The sequence below is a fragment of the Diabrotica undecimpunctata genome, chromosome 4 (genome assembly GCF_040954645.1).
Source record: "Diabrotica undecimpunctata isolate CICGRU chromosome 4, icDiaUnde3, whole genome shotgun sequence".
Lineage (NCBI taxonomy): Eukaryota > Metazoa > Arthropoda > Insecta > Coleoptera > Chrysomelidae > Diabrotica > Diabrotica undecimpunctata.
The window spans coordinates 45,927,750-45,946,743 of NC_092806.1; the positions used below are offsets into that span (position 1 = coordinate 45,927,750).

Genomic DNA, 18,994 nt, shown 5'->3' on the forward strand with positions numbered 1-18,994 from the left:
CGCCTTTCAGAATTGTATTAAATAGCTCTGGTTTATGAGGGTTTGCTGCCGTCACAATTGTTTCAATTTTTTTGAGTGCCACTATTTCTCCTGATCCTCTCTATCTTTCCACTTTTTTGTAGGCAGTCCTATAGTCGAAAAATGGAACTGAGATTGGGAGCCTGTAATACTCGAACCTTATAGCGTGTACGTTAAACATGAGCAAATATACAGTAGATTTTTTAGCACTGCAGCAAATGCGATGCATTATATAAATATGAATATAATATGTTATATAAATATATAATTGAAGTGGGGTTCATTGTAAACCAAAGAACCAAACTTCTGGTTAATAATTTAAAAGTTTACAGCCAAGGAATGTGCTACTTCGCTTAAAAACAGATATGGTTATGAGACGATTTGAGTGACAGAATACAGATGTAACAATGTGCTACGTGCAGCAAAAGATAATCCTCAGGGGTCTATATTGAGACCAACAGTTTTCGTAATATATATGAATTCATTATCCAATTTACCACACCAATCCATGTTGTATCCAACATATGTGAGTTCCAATCTTACAACAATTGTGGTTTATAAAGACGGGTTATATTAAATAACGTTATATATAAAAACTTTATTATAAAATGAGTATTATAAAAATAAATAAAATTCCAACGTTAAATGCTAATGAATTGGACGGATATTATATAAAAATAGTACAGTTGTTGCTTAGTGCGCTAGACGTACGATTCAAGATAACGACCAATACAACAATCCTTGAGAACAATTAGTTGGCATAAATAATACACAAAAAACACAACAATGCAATGTGAAATTCATGTTATTTTTAATCTGTATTAGTCATGTGAGAGTATAGATAAATATGTTATTATCACACGTATACTAAATATAATCATCTATACACCGAAGAAGTTTTAATAAGTAATTATAACACTGGGAAACGATTTGAAACACAACTTCTGTAATTTTTTATTTTTGAGCTGTTTTATAGTTAATTAGTGGCTAGTTCTCTTCTACCATGTCAAATTTTTCTATACAAGTTGATAATTTAGAATGGATCATAGAGAGCACTATTACTCTCTCACTGGCTGAGTTTTTGAGGTAGGTATATAAGTTTAATTTGGCAATATTCTTTTTGAAAGCTATCAAGTCATTTATGTTTAATTTGGGTTGGTATTTCAACATGAATAGACTGACGCCGAAACAACGCTTCCAGTTGGTTCCATTATGGTTATGTTCGAAATACGATTATGCACTATGTATATTTTCTGGTCTACATAATCGACCAGCAGAGCAATTAATTCGAATAACGATTAAACATTTTCACAGTACGTTTACTCTAAATAATAACAAACACACCCAGAGACAGTAAATTGTGTACAGAAGAAATTATTTTTTTTTTTTCAAAATTATGCCGTAGAACCTAGCATAGAGGAAACCCGCAGCAAATGCACAAGAATTGGAGCTGTGTCCTTCTACTTTATGAAAGCTTGTGCGAAAAGTTCTTGGTTTGTGTGCTTACAAAATCCGACTCGTGCAAGAATTGAAGCCAAACGAACAAGGGGGAGAGCGCAAGGCGGTGAATGGGCTCAAGATTCTATTGATCCCGGTTTCCATAGACGAATGTTGTTTAGTGATGAAGCTGGTTTCTGTTTAATGGCTACGTCAATAAACTGCCCTGTTTGGAATTAAGATCATCCTCAAGTGTAGGTTAAGGCACCGTTACATCTAGAAAAACTGACTGTGCGGTGTTGTATGGGCTGGTGGAATCATTAGTCGTTTTTCAAAAACGATACTGATCAGATTGTTACTCAATGGTGACCGATATACGGCGATAATCACTAACTTTTTCGTTCTTAAATTGAATGAATTTGTAATAAAAGGGACAGAACCAACTGGGTGAACTATAGAGCGATATGTCTAGCACAAGTGGCATTTAAAGCATATACTAAAATAAGAGCGAATATTGAAAACCAAAAAACTAGAAGAACAAGTGGCATTCAAAAAACAGAGACAGACAAGAGATATTTTTCTGAATGAATTGAGAAGAAAAGTACTTTAAAAATTTGTAAAGCATTTAATTTCTAGCTGAGTGCCTTCTGCTTATAAAGCCATCTTCAGAGCTACGATACAATATAATAACTTAATGTAAGTAATTATTTAAATGTAACAGTGTTTGGAACGTCAAATAAAAAAATACTGCTACAGGAGAGGGAAAAAAATAAAAAACTTTTTTATCAAAATTTAAACCGAATCATATGTTGGCTCTGAACTGTTTTTTTTTTTAATGACAACTGATAAGTATCATAATTAGGAAATTGACATTATCAGAAAATATAAAAATGTGGAAAAAATTGAAATTCAGAATGAAAAGTGAAAAGTATCAAGGGTGACTTAGTTAAATTACATAAATGTTAACTTGTATATATGGTGAAATTGGCTAAGGTTCAACTGACAAATTATCAATAAAAACAATAATTCAAATTTTAATTTCACTTGAGAAAATGATATGATTTCAGTTGAGAAATAGAAAAATTACAATCGTTTCTTCTTATTAAAAAACACCGCACAAATGTATAATTTGAATTATTCTTTTTAGAGATAAATTATCAATTGACCTTCAGTCAATTTCAACACATACAATATAGTCATTCAAGTTAAAATTTATGTAATTTAATTTAGGCAGTGTTTGATACACTTTACTTTTCAATCTGAATTTAAAGGTTTTTAACATTTTTACATTTTTGAAAAATATTAATTTCCTAATTAGGACACTTGTCAGTTGTCATTTAAAAAAGCATTTAAGTGCCTGCATAGAATTCAGTTCTGATCAGTCTGTATGTCACCTCAGCATTGTCGAGATGAATGGGTCTTGCAACCGTACCATAACCAAACCATTTAACGTGTTAGGATCCCTCTCTTGTAGTGTAATTTTTTAAAATTTGACGTAAGTTCAAAACAGTGTTTCGTTTAAGTAATTACTTATATTATTATATTGTAGCATAGCTCTGAAGATGGTAAAGCCAGAGGGATGAACAAAAAGTGAATTGACACTAACACGACAAAAAATTCTACAACCTAGCGGATAAAAGGGGTTTAGGGAACAAGAATTGAATAACCTTGATATGAAGGACCTGTGGTTTCAACATGTCATACAGCTCGTGCCACAATCGATTTATTGAAGGAAACTTTTGATGACCGCAGAATTACACGTTTTAGACCCGTAAATTGGCCTCAAAGATCGTGCGATCAAATACCACTAGACTATTTTCTATTGTGATACAGCCAGAAACAATTGTCAAAAAATTTATTCAAAATTTAATCTCTAGATTCTTCTTAATGTCTCGTCTTCTAACGAAAGTTGGCGATCACTTCTTTAAACGCTTTCTCGCTTCCTTACTATTCCTTGCATAATGACGTGTAGAAGAGAGTATTTCTATATAATCTCTAGATACTCTCCGATAAAATCCAATTACAACAATTAAAATATTTTGGATATGTCATGAGGCCAGAATAGACAATATGGAGAGACTTATCATTTAAGGAACGGTAGAAGGCCGAAGACCCCGAGGAAGATCTCCAACGAGATGGACTGACCATTCACAGGAAGTTGCAAAAGACCTATGCATGATATAATTGAAATGACCAGAGACCGAATCTATGAAGACGGACCATCAGGTAGTATAAAATTGCACTACTAAAATAGTGCAGCGTATTCCGATATGGACTCTGTTTTTGTTTACATGCAAGGTTAACAGTATATTTAGTGTTTATGACTAAAGTGCATAGAACTGGTTCCTATTGATGAACTGAAACTTCCTTATGACTACCTCTGATACAGCGTCACGGCTTCAATAGCCTCGATTCGGTTTGTTATATAAATTTTATCATCTCACACAAAAGATAAACAGTCCTAATTTGTCGAGCACCCAGGCGAATGATACGCTCCTCATAAAATGTGTAAGTAAAGTTTACTGATGTGGACCTTCTCAGCTAGACTACTGAGATTATAAAATGCATCAGGAAGAGAAAGCCGGAGTACTTCAGACATGTAATGAGAAGTCCCAAATATAGATTGCTACAAAATATTATGCAAGGTAAAATAGCAATCAAACGCAGTCCAGGACGAAGAAAGACCTCATGGTTGAAGAACTTGCGAGATTGGTATGGTATTGATACAAGCATGCTATTTAGGGTGGCAGTGGATAAAATTAAGATAGCTATGATGGTAACCAACGTTCTAAAAGAACATGGTACATACACGGAAACACGTGGTAAACTTATCTTTAATATACTAATCATTTGTCGGCAGCCCAGAGATCATTCAAATGATTTTTACTTTTGGATAGTGAAAACGTCACATAAAAGAAAAACAAATATAAAATAGAATAGCCTAGTTTACCATCAATTACATGCCTCATTGAGCCGAAAGTTCGGTGCCAGTTTTCAATTAATTATAGAAATCATCTGTAAATACAGGAATATGAGTCTCAAGCTTGAAGCTTTTGAAATTGAATATGAAGCTTCCTCGTGGATTTGTGTACAGTCATAATGTACGTGGTTTAATGGAAGAATTGGGAATTTCAGGCTATAATGGAGGCTGTTGATAATTAGGTCAAAACAGAAATTGAAGTGTGTTCTCGTCAATAATGGAAAAAATTTATTTGGTTCAGTTCCGGTGGACCATTCAGTTCGTTTTTGTGAAGAATATGAAGACATCAAGAGAGTCATTGATCTGCCACTATATTACATGTAACAATGGATCATTTATGTTGACCTTAAAATGGTCCGCTTTATTTTTGACCAGCAACGTGGATATACAAAGTATTTCTACTTTTTGTGAGTGTGTGTGTGGGACAGCAGAGCTCGTGAGAAATAATTAGTGCAGTTGAATTGGCTGAATATCTGATCTGAAACTTGATCATCCGAACACTGAATATCAACTAGTTGTCGATAGAAAGAACATCACATTCCCACCTCTGCATAGAACACCGAGTTTGATGGAGAAAATCGGTAAACGTTTGCTAACTGAGGTAGACTATTTAAGGTATCTTATTTCTGCATTTTCTAGCCTGTGAAAAGATAATGGTCAGTGTTTTTGATGGTTCAGAGCTTCGTTAGCTTGTAATAGACAAATCGGAACCATGTCAAAAATGAAAAAGAATGCTTTATCGTCAATCAAAAACATTTTTAAAGACTTTCCTGGAAATATACGAGTATATAATTATGCCAAAATTGTCCGGCAACTCTTGGAGAGCTTCAAACTGATTTTTTACACAGACACCTTGCTAATTTCCCTTAAAATCTTGATACAGTCAGTTATCAGCACGTTAAGCGATTCCACCAAAATTTGAAGGTCATAGAGGCAGATCTTCCACACTCCAGAAAAGGCTATAAACGAACATGTTTGTCTTGATATGTAATTACTTTTCGTAATTTAATTTGTAGTAAACAGTTTTTGGTAAGTTTTTACTTTATATTCCTTTATTTGCATAATTTGTTTTACTTTTGAGGATACGTTAAGAATTTGATGTGACAAAGTAGGGGTATCTCTTTTGTGTATTTAAACAAAAAATTTCGTTCATAAATCCATTTTATTTCACAATCTTCTTCTTGGTTTTATTATTGGGCTTTTTTTGGTCCACTTTTTGTTACAATTATCTCCACGTGAAAACTGCATTCAGCTCTCCTCCAGAAGTGGCAGTGTCTCTGTATTAGCCATAAGTATATTTTTATTTGTCCCTGCCCCACGTTGGACGCCAATAATATTGCTTAAGCTTTAGCCAATAAAATAAATGTAATAATATATTTATGGCTAATATAGAGATACAATCACTTATAAAGAAGAGTTAAATGTAGTTTTTACATGTAGATAAATGTAGGCTGTAGTAACAGCAGCATTGATGTTGGCTGTAATGGTAGCAGCACTGATGTTGGATGTAGCAGTAGTAGCATTGATGTTGGCTTGCTACATCCCTTCAATAAGCAGCTGTTTTGGTGAACATCACACGGTATTAATTGGGTAGTCCCACCAAAAAGGGAAACAAGAAAAAGCCCAATAAAAAATCCAAGAACAAGACTCAGAAATAAAATGTATTTCTGAACGAAAATGTTTGTTTAAATATACAAGGGGGTAATTATTATAAATATATAAGAACGATTTCCGAAGTGGAAATTGAAACGTCAATATACAAGGGGGTACTTTGAAGATACATAAAAGAGTCCTATTCAATTAGTTTGAAGTGATATTGGTGACGTGATACCAACACACAAACAAATTTTGTATCTAGATGAAAGTTAGTATACGGGGGTAAGTGAGAATTGAACTGAAATAATTGAAAATTTAAATTGAAGAATAATAATTAAACAAAGTATTTAGTTGAAAATAAAGTTGAGTATTTTCTAAAAGGAAAATAGTAAAACACAACACAAGGATAATAAAATCAGAAGAAAATTAAATAAAATAATTATTTGAAGAAAAGTAACAAACATGTGACGTTTATAACGTAACAAAAGTACAGTTTATAAAATTAATACTAAATAACGCTTATTACTGTGTATTTAGTGCTGTGGATTAGAAATTGGCTTTTATTTAAATAAAAATCAGCTGTTAATCCCATTGTTGTGGATGTTAAACATTTTTATTTCCACTGACTTCACTCGTTCTACTGATGTTACAGTTCAGCTCGATAACTTGTAAATGTCGAAATCGAGGCCAAGTGAAATATAACTTGTTGTAACCCCTATAAAATCATACGACCCCAAAATGTATAACCTTAATTTTGGGTTGCTCGCTTTCACCTTCTCCGTCGGTGTCCTCCTTCTTGACAGGCGTAAAATCTTTTAAATAATCTTCATTCGGATGACACAATGGTAGACTATCGGCCAATTCCTTCTGAGGATCTGTAACATGAGAAGGAGGAGGAGCTGGTCTTTGTGGTCTTTTTATTTCAGGTACTATGAAAGCTGTTACGGTATCAGAGAACTTAACTTTCGGTTGATTTTTCTTACTATTTGCATTAGACATTCCAAAAAATGGCGAATTTGATGTATACTGCGAGGGAAAAGATATAAGGTCCTCTGTATTAGAGTTTGGGACCAACTTGGGTAACGGAGGCGCTACAACTTTATTAGTCGATAATGGTTTCTTTGTATTATTTACCGGTATGTTTGCTGAAGTGAAGTCTGAGCTGGATGTTGAAAACTTGTTATTTGACATGAACGAGTTACTGCTCACGGAGCAATTATTAAAAACACTCCCATTTAAAGAAAATGCGTTACTAACAATAGGACTATTATTAAATCCTTCGACGAATGAAGTACTCTGCATATACGGCATATTATTGACGTTTGATAGAGATGCTGTAAATGGTAGAGGAGGAGGTAGCATGCCACTACCAGAACCTAATCCAACTTTACTAAAATTACTAGGCACTTGTGGCGATTTAACAAAAGTTGCTTTTGGCGTGTAATTAAACCTAAAACATTCACTCAAATGTGCTGAAGTAGGTACGTTTTGTTTTTCAGTCATCGGTTTATAGGTGGTCGGATCTGGCTGATTAAAGTCCGTTGCTAGGCAATTATCAGAGCTGAGCGGCAAAGGTGGTACATACGTCGACTTAGTTAGTATTTCTTCATGCTCTTTCTGCGTTTCAAAAGAACTTTGATCTTCGCTAGAAGAGCTTTCGCTTTCCGAACATTGGGAACAGGATGTACGAGAACAGTTTGAAGCTAAAAATAAATAAAGGAGTTATAAGTTTTGCATATATTCAAACTATTTAAATTAAATCAAATATATACAATTATGAATAACTGTAACAATATTTATGTTACGAGAAAGTAAAATTAACGTTTAATGCAATCTAATAGCAATCTTGCATATTTGGTTGCATGTTTTTCGAATTAATGACTTAAAATAATACTAACTTTTCTAATGATAAACGATAGAAATATACCTGGTTTTATTTTTAATTTTTATTCCATATTTATTTATTGCAGTGCCGTGCCTAGTTTTTGTTTTTTATGGGCAAAGCAAAATTTTGTAAGTTCAGAACTCTAGTAATCAAAGGATACTTACTATACTTTTTGTTCAGCTATATTTGTAGGTATATTTTACTAGATAATAAGTTATCATACCTACATATATCATGATATGCTAATACGTCAGGTAATGTCAAAACATGTTTGTTTATTTTTACTATTTATTTTGAGTATTATTTAATTTAAAACGAAATTCACAGTGCTGTTTTAGCTAGTTATAAAGGTTAGTCCATATAATTATAGAAATATTTGTTCTAATCTACATCTTTGAATTTGTTATTTGCATTGTTTGATTTATGTCTATTTTGTTAATATTTTGGTATTTCTATGTGAACTTTTACTTGGCTGAATTTTTCACCATATAAGAAATAAAAATTGTTAATTAGAAGCAATTATTTATAATAATTATCTCTCATAATCTTCCTTTCTTTTGGAAAATAATAATATAATTCTGACAGGAGCAACCTTACAAGGTAAGTGTGTTTGTTTCTCGTTATGTTTGACTATGTATGCATTTTGGTTTTAAAAAGAGTTTTAGCATATTTGTCATTCTTTTAGAATCTTTCTTAAACCAATCTTCTCATATGTCAAGTGACGAGTTTTCCTCGTCCCTCGAAGAGGGAAAAGGTGGTGCCCCTTATTGTTTTCCTTTCTTTTTCTACCAAATTATGCCAAATCCATTGGTCCGTTTTAATTTTCAATTATTGTTTATCTAAATATCCCCCATACTCGATCTATAGACCCACATCACAAAGCTCGCCGTCGTGTTCTTCAAAACACCCGAGCGCGCAGGTTTGCAAGGTGAACATACATGCATTTGGAATTCTTCAATTCTCTTTTAATCCCCTAATATTCCTTCCAGGCAAAGTTATGTTACAAGGTCATTGATAATTTTTATTTTAAAAATTGTTTGCAAACGATTTTCTTATTGGAAATCTAAACGTCAAAACAAATATAAAATGTAGTTCTTATTACAATCAATTGTTGTTGATTTCTTTATAATAATATTTAAGATATGAGCGATTTAGCTGTCTTACTATTCGTATAAACTCGGAAATTAGTTTGGTTTTCATTTGTTGTCAATTTTTCGCGCTTGTTTTACTCCGAGATATTTGCACATAGCCTTTCCACTCATGGTTTTTATATTTTGACCATTTTACACATCGCATCCTCTGGACTAAACCTTTCCTCTGACTATACCGGGTGGTGAATCGCCAAACGGGCCATAGAAAACTCAATGGGAAATTCTAAATTGTTAAATTCCTGCTTCCCTAAATATTTTACATCAAAAATCATAAGAAACTATTTGTAGAGGACTAAAATCTGTATTAAAAATAAATGTTAAAATTGTTGTACAAATTAAGCGTACTCCAAAATTTTGCAAAAATATAATACATTTTTCAGGCCACCCCTTAAAATCAAGCCACACGCGGTATAAGAATGTGTATGACATGTTGCGTTTGGTCATTTTGATGTTTCTGATATTTGACAATATTTGAATTGTCAATATTTTTATTTTATGATTAAATTATAAACAGCAAATTTTCACAAATACTACTACTACTAGTGAACAATAAATAGTACCTTATAAACAATAAATTATGTTGTTTACAAAGCAATAAAGTTAATGAAATGTACTCAGTTCACGAAAAATAGCAATAATGTTGTATTCAGGCTATAGTGCGAGCAATGCCAGATCTTTATTTAAAGTAAGATGTTATAATACACTCCAATTCAATTCCAGGTTATACAACAATTCAAAGAATTTCAATATAGTTTTCCTGTAATCCTTCCTAAAAATAATTTATGATAATTTCTAAACATAAAACTATAACAAATGTTCAAACAATAAGCCATTTTGTACTAAGCAGTATCCCATTCGATTGTAAAATTCTCGTCTAACATTAGCCAGAACGCGTGGCGTTATTTTTGCACATTCTTCAATAATTCGCATTTTTAATGCTTTAATATTTGTAAATTCTTGGTCAGAATAGATTTTTGATTTTAGATGCCCCCAGATAAAATAATCGTTTGGAGCTAGATCTCTGATCTCGGGGGCCACTTAATATTACAGTCAGGTCAAATCAAACAATTATTAAAGCTGTTTTTAAGGAATTCCTTAACCTTCCAGTTATTGTGCGTAGCACATCCATCCATTTGAAACCAAATTTCTTCTTCATCTGGAGCTATTTCTGCAAGTCTGGGTAAAATCTCTTCTTGTAGCAAGTCTAAAAATTTTTTGAATTTAAATTTTCCTCATTCTTGATGACATTGAAATTTATATAAACGGAATTAATTCCTTTTCAAAATTTTTAAGGCCGTGGAATTATGAATATTAAACTGGTCTGCAATGGTCCGAGAACTTATTCTAGGATTTTCTACAGCTGCTGTTAATACATTTATTTCATTTTGATTTTCTAAATTTCTCAGAAATATTTTTTGTACAAGTACAATTAGAAATCACGGTCCCAGTATTTTCAAAATTTTGTAAAATCCTTTAAATTGTTGAATGACTTAGAATTGGTCTATTGGGATATCATACGCTAAATAAAGAACTGACAATTCGCGCACTATTGCCTGAATAAAACATTTTTATTATTACTACTTTCTCCTCAACTGAAAATACATTTTTTAATCAACTTTATTGTTTTTTAAACAATAAATCACAAAATACAAATTTTGGAAATTCAAATATTGACAAATATCAAACGCGACATGTCATACACATTCTTGCAACGCGTGTGGCCTGACTTTAAGGGGTGGGGAAAAATGTATTATATTCTTACAAAATTTTGGAATACCTTTAATTTGTAGAACAATTTTAACATTTGTTGCTACATAGAATAACGAGTCCCCTTGGAAGGCCGTGATTGATTAGGATATGTTCAGTTTTCATATTGTTTTCACAAGGTATTTGCAGAAATTCATGCGGCACTGCATCAATGGCTTTCATGTAGTCAACAAAGGCAGTAAAAGGTTCCTTTTTTTGGGTATATGCCTGGTTAGAAATGAGTGAGTCAATTTTAAGTTGATCTTAGGCCATGAAATCCTTAGGCATCCTTTTGTTGAGGCCTACGATGTTTTTTGGCTGGACGCTTGGTCACTTATCACTTGGTAAATATGAAACTTAGAGGGGGAAGGAAAAAACTGGATCACACAGATAACAAAGAAATATTAAAATATTGTATATATAAATTAATTTTTAGATTTATGATATTATGTACAATACAGTGTAGTTAGATACACAAGATATGACCAATTTGTACAAAGTTGGAAGACAAGTAATTGGGCGGTATTTGGCTGGACCTTGTGTGTTATTTTTATCCTTCAGTATTAAATCAGTTACTCCCCGAGTAAGGGATAATAGTACTTGGGTTGTTGCGTTGTATCTTCAGTCCATCCAGCATCAACATTAAGTATAGCCGGCGTTGAAAGTTGATTTCCTCAAAATACATGAAATTTTGAAGTTATACTTGTATACGCGCGTTCGACATTGGAAATTTGTACGGGAGTGAATCGGCAAATTCATTACATATGTAAGATATAAGTAAGAGAGAGGCAGAAGATATATTTTCTCTCTCTTTCTCTATCGAGAATAAAAATGTTCCTTTTGTAAATATATTTAATATTTATTAATATTATTATTGATGTGATATGTTTTGTATTATTTATTAAATGTTCATAAATATTTTAGACTTTTGTAATTCAAACTAATAATTACAATAAATTACTGTATGACCGAGAACTGTCAATTTTGAAATACATTACTGTCATGTCTAATTGGCAAATTGTTTGCGTGTTTTGTTCATACGCTGATATATGTGAGTTCGAATCCCAATATGAATTTCCTTTTTTATTTTTGAAATATTTAAAAACCCCACGTTAATCTTATTAAATATATGTAATATACGCAAAAATGAGAAATTTTAAAATAAAATGAAAATTTGCAAATTTAAAATAATCCGAGTTGTTGGTTTTTTATTTTTATCTTCCACAAACATTTTTTGAAGTTATACTTCTATACGCGCGTTCGACGTTGGAAATTTGTACGGAAGTGAATCTGAAAAATCATTACATATGTAAGATATAGGTAAGAGAGAGACAGAAGATATATCTCTCTTTCTCACTCGAGAATAAAATGTTCCTTTTGTAAATATATTTAATATTTATTAATATTTTTATTATTTTTTTATTAATATTATTGTCATGGTAAATTAAACATATGCGTAAGTAAGTTATGTATATTTTCATTTTTAAATACTTATGAATATTGCATTTTAATTTGTATTGTATTATTATATTGAATTATGTTGCAGTGTATTGTATTGTATTTTTATATTAATAACAAAATAAACAATGAATTTTACCGCAGATTCAACTCCTTTCATACATATATGAAAACAAAAATGTACATTTTCATCAAAATATTGATTCAATCTTTCATTTACTATACTTCTATTACAGGTCAAATGTTTATATACAGCAAACGATGCAGCTTATTCTTATATACCTAATTCTGTTCCTCTTTCTGCTCTCTCTTACCTATAGCATTACATATGTAATGATTGTGCAGATTGACTCCAATATAAATTTGTAACGACGAAAGCGTGTATAGAAATATAACTTCTACCGGCAGTCCCACTGGACTGCCACACCCGTTTTTTTTTTCTTGGTCTGAGTCCGATTTATTTTAAATTTCTACAATGCAATTGAGTTTCCTATAAAACGTCTTCTCTAAATGCTCAAAAATTGTATTGTCGAATTTCCGGTTGTTACTAACTTTGTATCTGCTTAGATGACCTGAATAAACGGAGAGGTGCAATTCTGTTATCAGTCCTTCTGATATTAGTGGTGTGATCTTAATGCCTATACCAAATGCAATGCATTAAATGCAAATATTCCAATGTATTAGCTTCTGCGACATAATTGGGTAGGGCACCTAGTTTATTTTTGGTAGCGGTGGTCTGCTAAGTGGGTTTGTTCAGCGTATATCAGGTTGTGCTTCTTATATAGTAATAATCTACTCCCTACAGAATTCTACAGAAATCTACAGGCCGTTGTTGTCGATAGCCGATAGTTTGTTGACCGAGGTTTGTCACGTAATATACAAGTGCAAAATATTTTCATTCATGGACACAACGCGTTTCAAGCGTTGCCTCGGTCGTCTCGCTTGGGTGAGCGCCGGCTGATGTTCCAGCGCAACGCCTACAGCGAGTGGAGCTCTTGGCGTTGTTTGGCCCGCTTGTGGTTGTTGTTGGGCTATAGCTGATTTTATGGCTCGCCCTCTTAACTCCCTGCCACCGACGTCCCACATGCTGTCACGTTCAACGCCGGCTCCATACGTGCCCTGGCTATCCTCAAGCAGTGACCCTAAACATAAATTATTTATCACCATTTTTATGAGTGTGCATTATACCTATTAAGCCAGGTACCAGTTTTTTGTTCCACAGTAGGTGTCCCTGTTACCGTCTGTGTATCGGTGAATACACAGAGAGCATCCATCATTCGCAGGGGTCCGCACTTAATAGAAGTACTGACAAAACTTATCATAAGCGTTTAGTATTATTATTATTATAAAAGACCCAACATGAGGACACAGAAAAAAACCATATCCGTTTTTTTTTCTGGAAGCTGTCAGTTACAGCTATACCGATCGTAATGCAAATAATTGGCATATTGTTTAACTTTCATATATGTATATACATATCATCCACTCCTGAATGTAGGTCTCTCCCTGTTGCACTATTTGCCTGCCACTGCTCTTATGTCATCTACCCATCTTTTTTGAGGTCTTACCATGCTTCTTGTTGTCGTCCTTGGCTCCATTCTAGAATTCTCCGTGTCCACCTGTTGTCATTATATCGGGCTACGTGACCTGCCCAGCGCCATTTCATTTTTGTAATTTCTTGCACAATATTCCTAATCTTCGTTCTACGTCTTATCTCGGTGTTTCTAATCTTGTCTCTCAGTGATATTCCAAGCCTGATTCGTTCCATTGCTCTTTGCGTTGTTTCTAATTTTTTAGCAGATTTTTTGGTAAGGGCTACTGTTTCCAAGCCGTAGGTACAAACTGGTAGTATGCATGTGTTATAAACCTTTTTCTTTAAGTTTACAGGAATGGAGGTGTTTTTCAAGATATATGCTAGTTTGCCGAAAACGCCCCATGCCAGTTGTGTTCTTACTTTAATTTCAGCATCTTGATTCGGTTTTCCTAGTTTGATGACATGGCCTAGACATACATAATGTTCAACATTTTCTATGGTATGATTTTGTATTGTTATATTTGTCTGGTCTCGGCTCAGTATTTTTGTTTTACTGTAGTTCATTTTTAAGCCTACCGCTCCTGAAACTGCATTTAATTGTTGTAACATATCATTTAGTTCTTGGATATTATCGGCTATAAAACTATGTCATCTGCGAATCTCAAGTGGTTTAAGTATAATCCGTCGACGTTGATACCCTTGTCGTTCCATTCTAGTTTCTTAAAAATGTCTTCTAGAGCAAGGATAAATAGTTTGGGAGAGATGGTGTCTCCTTCTCTTAGTCCCCGTTTTAGTCTTATGGGATTAGTTTTTGTGCTTTCATCCAGCTTTATCTGCATGGTAGCATTTTTCATATGTTTTTAATTATATTAGTGTATCTTGAATCTATACGTGCATTTTCTAGAGATTCAAGCACTGCCCATAATTCCATGGAATCGAATACTTTATGGAAATCGACGAACGCTATATGAATTGGAACATTATACTTGGTGCATTTTTCTATCAGTGTTCTTACGGTGTGCAAGTGGTCTATGGTACTAAAATGTTTTCTGAATCCAGCCTGCTCGATAGGTTGATAGAAATCGAGCTTAAGTGTTAGGCGGTTGGTTATGATTTTAGTTAGTAATTTATACAGATGTGATAGCAAGGATATCGGTCCGTAATTCTCGATGTTTTCTTTGTCTCCTTTCTTGAATAGTAGAATGACTTCGGACTTGTACCATTCTTGAGAAATCTTTCCTTCATTAATTACTTTATACCTAAGTGATACCCCTTTAATAACCCTTTAATATATTTGTAGCTAAATGCTAGAATAAAATAATTTTCTAACAATTTCTTCATACATATTTTTTCAATATTCTACATAATTTCTACTCATTCTATATTAAAGTATCTCTTACCCTCGCTAGAACATCTACTTAACAGCGCTGAAGCTTGTGCCCTAGCGGCAGCTGCCATCTCAGTTTCACCAACTTTTACAGCGATGTAATGAAGATCCATGAATAAGTCATGATGACCAACATCAACTGCCAAGAGAAATGCCGTTTCAAACATTTCTGATCGTACCAATTGATGAAAGAAGCGTCTCGTTAAAGAAATTACCTGGAAAATACTCCTTATAGTAACTAATAAACATAAAAATCTAATTCATTCTAATACTATTTTATGATGTGTAAAATTAGACAAATTATGAGAATGTACAGCGTAGTATAAATGCTGGTACATGGTTCTAGTCTGTACGCGAAATGAAATTTTTAATGACATGCGGTGATTATTACGAAAAATAAAACAAATTTCTCCAATCAGCACAATTTGTAGATTCCATACTGAATTATGTATATTAAACATAAACACAGAGCGGTTTATTTATGAGAAACATTATTTCAACTCAAAAAAATACGTGAATACACACGAATAATAACCATCAGAAAGTGAATATCGACCATAGATCAATTGTTAATTATAGCACGAATATGGAGGACTATTATGAGCTTTATTTCGGTTTGAATTTTTTATATTATCCTAGGACAATCGTGACAAATCGATTTTCACCGCAGATCAAGACATGTTTTTCTCCACATTTTAGTACTTTACTTTATTTTTCTTATGAAAACCTACATGAAGTTTGTCTGTTTGACTGAGACTTTGTCTCAGGACCAGCAACTTTATGTAGAGTCGTACGTTATGTTATCAAATCCACTGGTAACTCTAACATCTTAACATATAAGATCTAATAATGTAAAATAAATTTAAACCAATAGCTTTTAACGGGTTTTTACCCAGATATTTAGTGGCTCAAAACATGTACTCCTAGACACTGATGATGGAATATGGATTCCGAAAACGTTTTGTTGTTTTGATATCACCCGATTGGGTTTTTTAACATATAACTTTTATAAAGGATTTTAATAAATTTTTTGTTTCCTTTTAGTTCAAATCTTTAATCATTGATATTATGTCATCATTCTTTAGTTTTAAATAATTTTTAATATGTAAATGCCCAGCGATAAATGTAAAGGTGACCACGAGTAATTATTTTCCTATACACCCTTGCCCTCCACTTAATAGGTTATGGGCCCAGGATTCAGGTGTTAGTAAAGATAAAGTTAACGTTCTAGTTCTGGGATTTACTGCTTCTGTCGTAAATATACTGTTTTTCGTGTTATCAGGATCATGTATACAGAGTCAAAAATAGCGTCTAACAAATATCTTGCCTATTTTCCAAAGTTACAAGGCCGTGAAAACTATGAAGAATGGCCTTTTGTCATTGAAAATTTCCTCATACTTAAAGGCCTAAGTAAATGTTTAGATTGAACGGAAAGTAATAGTATGGAACACACTCAATGACGTCTACAAAAGCAAAGGATTTACTAGAAAAATATCCCTTCCTTAATTTCAATAAGATTAGAAAATTGCTCATCAAGTTCAGATTATATTAAACCAGTTATCGAAACATCTCAGAAACTTGGTAGAACATGACTTAAACTAAAAAGCTCTTTGGCAGGAAGTTTACTCTTGGCAGTGGTTTCAGACCGATTTGCATCGATGGTGATGGCATTGGAACATGGAGGAACCGATATTACTATAGATTCTATCAAATCGAATTTATTTATTATGCAACCAAATGGCGCGATTAGTTCCACAGGAGATGCCTTTGTTGGTAAATTTGTCAAACAAAAGTCAACGTTAAAAAGTTCAAAATAAAGTAAACATAGCTGACAGTATCAACAAAGATAAAATAATTTGTTTTAAATGCAAACAGCGCTTAGAAAAACATGCCGTTTTTCTAAGCGCAGATTTTAAGTGCAGATAAAAAATCACAAAGTTTCTATTTGTTTATTATTAAACAAACATCACTTTTTTAACGGCTTATTTAAAAACACTTTTTGCAAAAATAATTTATTTTTCATCACTTTTTTTGAATTTTAAAATTCAAGAATCCATATATTAGATAATTGACAGCTTTGAAGTATATTACAACTTGTTTTTTTCTGGTTTCAACAATGAATCTTACCACAAAAATATTTTGATTTAAATGATAACTAAAGTATTTCATTATGCCATTCAACTTCCACATCATTTCCTTTAGAGCTGCCATGTCATGATTGTCAAGAATGCTCAATAATACTCTCAGTGCACATGTTCGCTACAATGTTCTGATTTTCTATGTTCCCATTGCAAGTCCTTTTTCTTTTACCACGTCGTCATTGTATGGTGCATCCAGGATAGGATATGAATAGTACCCTTATTGAAAAATAATAAATTATTGTATAGCGCAGAAAGTGTCTGAAACAAATAGCAGAATTTCGAAGAGATGGAAAAAAACATACAGATGAAACATGGTTAAATGAACAACATACTGTCACAAAATGATTTAAATGTGAATCCGTCGTAAACAAACGACAAGCTTTCCTAAATGGTTTGTCGACAGGTTTAAAAACCCCATCTGAAATGGGAAAACGCCTTATTATTAGCCATATTGGTAGCGACTCAGGATTTGTTAAAGGATGTTTAAATACATTTGTTTCTGAAAAGACTGGAGATTACCATGAGAAGATGGATACAGATTATTATGAAAAATGGTTTTCAGATATTGTGTTGAAAATCAAACCAGGATCTGTTATTGTTATGGATAACACTCCATATCACTGCCGGCGTGTAGAACAGTTAGCAATCACTAAATGAAGAGAAGCAGAGATAGGATTAGCTTAATAAAAAAATATTAAATTCAATGAACCAATTTTGAAAATCGAGTTACTAAACTTAGCACGGTATCATAAAGATAAATATATTAAATATGTAGTAGATGAAATAGCGCGAGAACGAGGCGTAATTATTGTAGTTCGATGGCCGCCATACCATTGTGAGTTAAACCAGATATAACTTATACGGGCTCAAATAATAATGAAGTAGCAAGGAACAATGTTACTTTACATGCAATTATGTAAAAAATCTGCTTAAATAAAATAATAAAATATATTGAGCATGTAGAGAAAGAAGAGCAAAATATGTGGAATCTTGATAACTTCATTGAAAGTACCATGAAACCAATAGTTGTGGATCTAGGCGAAGACACTACTGAGGAATCTGAAGATGACATAGATGACTCAGATTGGATTATATATATTAGTTTTTATTTGAGTCGGTCAGATAGCCAAGCGGGCTGGGCGGCCGGTTCTCATTAGCTTCACTGCGAGTGGTTCAGTGGATGTGAGTTCGATCTCCAGCTCGGTGTACAGAAAACAAAAAGGCTAACTCTAAATGAATCTGCGGCTTAGTCTAGAATCGGCCTATGGTGGAGCAGTACGGCAAGAGATAAGGGCTTGCCGCTCGGTGATACTCCTCCATAGATCCCTACCGGAAGGGCCTATCGCCTAAATACCGGTGTATATATATATATATATATATATATATATATATATATATATATATAGTTTTTATTTTAACATATTCTTTATATTTTATGGAAATAAATATTCAGTTAAGGTTACATTTATTACTAGTACTGTTTTGTACCAAGAATTGTTTAAGTAATTAAGTTTAACCTGTGCTAAAAGTTAGTAGACGACTCTTTTTCTAATCCCATGTCATTAACTCTCATTTGAAAATAGTCGGTTGTAAAGGGTTTTTCCCAAAAAATATATTTAACAGGGATTAGTTTTCTTCACCTAAGGCATCTATAAAATACG

The 18,994-nt window shown here is 32.9% G+C and overlaps 1 protein-coding gene across 1 annotated transcript in view; it reads right to left on the reverse strand.

The window, feature by feature from the left end:
• Window positions 1-3,752: 3,752 nt before the first annotated feature.
• The window catches only part of frtz (WD repeat-containing and planar cell polarity effector protein fritz), a 33,781-nt gene continuing 18,539 nt past the window's right edge, over window positions 3,753-18,994 (reverse strand). The window contains exons 5-6 of the mRNA XM_072529397.1: window positions 15,206-15,407; window positions 3,753-7,734 (exon numbers count right to left, since the gene is read on the reverse strand). Coding sequence (XP_072385498.1) covers window positions 6,755-7,734; window positions 15,206-15,407 — 1,182 coding nt within the window. The 3' untranslated portion in view covers window positions 3,753-6,754. The remainder of the gene's footprint in view (window positions 7,735-15,205; window positions 15,408-18,994) is intronic.